The following is a 2,452-nucleotide window of genomic DNA, read 5'->3' as shown; positions in this document are numbered from 1 at the left end:
TTTATGCGTGTTGAGTTTCACAAAAAGCCATTAAGACTCTAGCAAATTATTCTCACCCAGATTAAACTTTAAGAAAATCCACCCACTATTTCTTGAAATCTCTACAGTCGCACCCTCATAATTGTATATGATAATAAAGTTTCTTATTGGCTGGCTGCACGCGCCTGCCCGAGCGTGCTCATTGGTTAAATCGACACGCGACCAACGCGAGAAAGGGGGGCTCTGGCGCGTGCCGGTTTTTAAACGGGCGCAGCGCCGAAAGTTACTAAAGAAGCGGTGTTGCACGCGACCAGAGCGGGGAGGAAAATAAAGTGGGCATTTAGGAAAGTGCCTCTGCAGTATACTATCAGCGATGGCTAGATTGAATATGGAAGAATGGGCGACGGTGAAAGAGGTCCCCGAAGATGAGCAGTCAAGCTTAATGAGGGGCGAGCCCAGAGGTTATCTCCAAGGTTTAGCCCTTCTCGATAGCAGCGATCCACGCGCCTGGCTGGCTCCCACTCTGCAAGGCACTTGCACGGCACACGCCGAGTACCTGCTGCACTCTCCCGGAACATCTGCAGAAGCAATCCAGCATGATCTCCAGCACAGAGAAGCGTCCAATAAAAGGGGAAAGAATCCGGCCAAAGTCAGGGAGCTCTGTAAACTCAAAGGAGTCGCACTGGACGATACAAATTGCAGGCAAAGAGCCCCATCAAGCAAATTGGTCAATGGGGTCCAAAAGCAAAGGAGGATTGCTGCAAATGCCCGTGAGAGAAGACGAATGCACGGTCTGAATCATGCTTTCGATGAACTGCGCAGCGTCATTCCTGCATTTGACAACGATAAAAAACTTTCAAAATACGAGACTTTACAAATGGCCCAGATATACATTAACGCCCTTTCGGAGCTTCTGCAGGGACCGACTGATCAGCCAAATATAGACCATCGATCAGCTTACGAAGGCGCAAGTACGCGGTCTTCAACAAACTGCAGAAGATATGCATCAGCCGGTTATTCTGTGCAAATTAATCCTCTTCAATTTCCCTACGAAGAAGGATCCTTCTCCACAATGATAGTTCAGGATACACTTTCGCCAGCTGCTAAATCAAGCTCAGACGACAGTAAAGCTTCTCCAAGATCCAACAGGAGTGATGGAGAGTTTTCTCCTCACTCCCATTTCAGTGATTCAGATGAGGCCACTTTGGAGTTACAAAGTGAAGATGAACTGTCAGAACTCAAACTGGAGAGCCCACATAAATTCTAAAGCAAAGAAAATGTGTTCATATTTTGTATATTTTAATTCATTGTAGGAGTGCGCATTTTGTAGTTGCATTTTAAAATGGCTTTTTAAATGTTTGACAGTAGTGTCTTATATTGTCTCGCTTTTCTGCAGGGGGAAACAAAGAATAATAATAACTGCCAATATATTGCCTGTATTTTGTCCCGGTGGCCTATGAATTATTATTATTATGATTTTTTGCCATTTGTACCCTACATATGCGCTTTGTGCTATAGGCTCTCGGTGTCAGATTTTATTGTCTTCCAATACTGAGCCTTCAGCCCTCAAATACATTAAACGTAAATGTGTATTTGCCTTATAATGTACATATTAATAAATATAGAATTTTGTAATTCCCCATGTCAATGTGATCAACTTCTAAAGTTATTGCACGCACTTTAAACCTTTTTTGGCTTAAGAAATTGCAAAGCTTCATGCTGCAAAAATACAAAGGGAAAATGCCAATTAAAAAGTCTTAGCGACTATTCATTTTGAGTACAATTTTATAACGCATTTGTAAAAATTGATAAAGTTGTTTGATTTGTTGCTATTTTTATTGCAGTTTGGGGCTATATTATTTATTTCTGAGTGGTTGCTTCTGTTCACATTTTATTAATTTTTTACGTGAATTCTTTTATTGTTATTTAGCAAATATATTGACATTGTTTATGTACTTTGTTTTGTATATACATTTCGGTTTTCTATATAAATAAAATTGCAATGTACAATATGGTGTAGTTAATTAAATACTTAAATGACTTAAAATATTTTACATGAAAAAACTGTATAAGATACCAATACTTAAAACGCATACATATACATACATACATACATACATACATACATACATACATACATAAATAAAACAAAACTATCACTTATTTTGGTGATCTATTACCCAGTATCACTTAGGTTTAAAAATCAGCAGATGACGAGTTGCCTTGCCATATTCAAAAGTAAACCTAAAATATTGATTTATATGAATACATGAATATGCAATACATGCAGTTATGTATCTGCAACAAATGATCAAAACATTAATTGTTATTAAAAGATCATCTGAATCATCTGTTATTGATAGTTCTAAAATTGACATTCACCTGACGGAAAACATTACACTTCCTAAACTCTTTTAAAATTTTTGGAATAATGTGCCAGATATCCTATATACAGTATTTACATATTCACATG

The 2,452-nt window shown here is 38.3% G+C and overlaps 1 protein-coding gene across 1 annotated transcript; it reads left to right on the top strand.

Annotated features, from left to right (window-relative positions):
- Positions 1 to 285: 285 nt before the first annotated feature.
- Positions 286 to 1,863, top strand: atoh1a (atonal bHLH transcription factor 1a). Its single transcript, XM_039752769.1, has one exon. The coding sequence runs from the start codon at positions 353 to 355 to the stop codon at positions 1,244 to 1,246; it is 894 nt and encodes a 297-aa protein (XP_039608703.1). The 5' UTR covers positions 286 to 352; the 3' UTR covers positions 1,247 to 1,863.
- The last annotated feature ends 589 nt before the right edge of the window (positions 1,864 to 2,452 follow it).

Source organism: Polypterus senegalus, chromosome 4, assembly GCF_016835505.1.
Source record: "Polypterus senegalus isolate Bchr_013 chromosome 4, ASM1683550v1, whole genome shotgun sequence".
Lineage (NCBI taxonomy): Eukaryota > Metazoa > Chordata > Cladistia > Polypteriformes > Polypteridae > Polypterus > Polypterus senegalus.
This window is presented reverse-complemented; position numbering and strand designations above follow the sequence as displayed.

Bases quoted from the DNA above. Each gene is read 5' to 3' on its own strand.
- atoh1a (XM_039752769.1), top strand. From the start codon at position 353: ATGGCTAGATTGAATATGGAAGAATGGGCGACGGTGAAAGAGGTCCCC.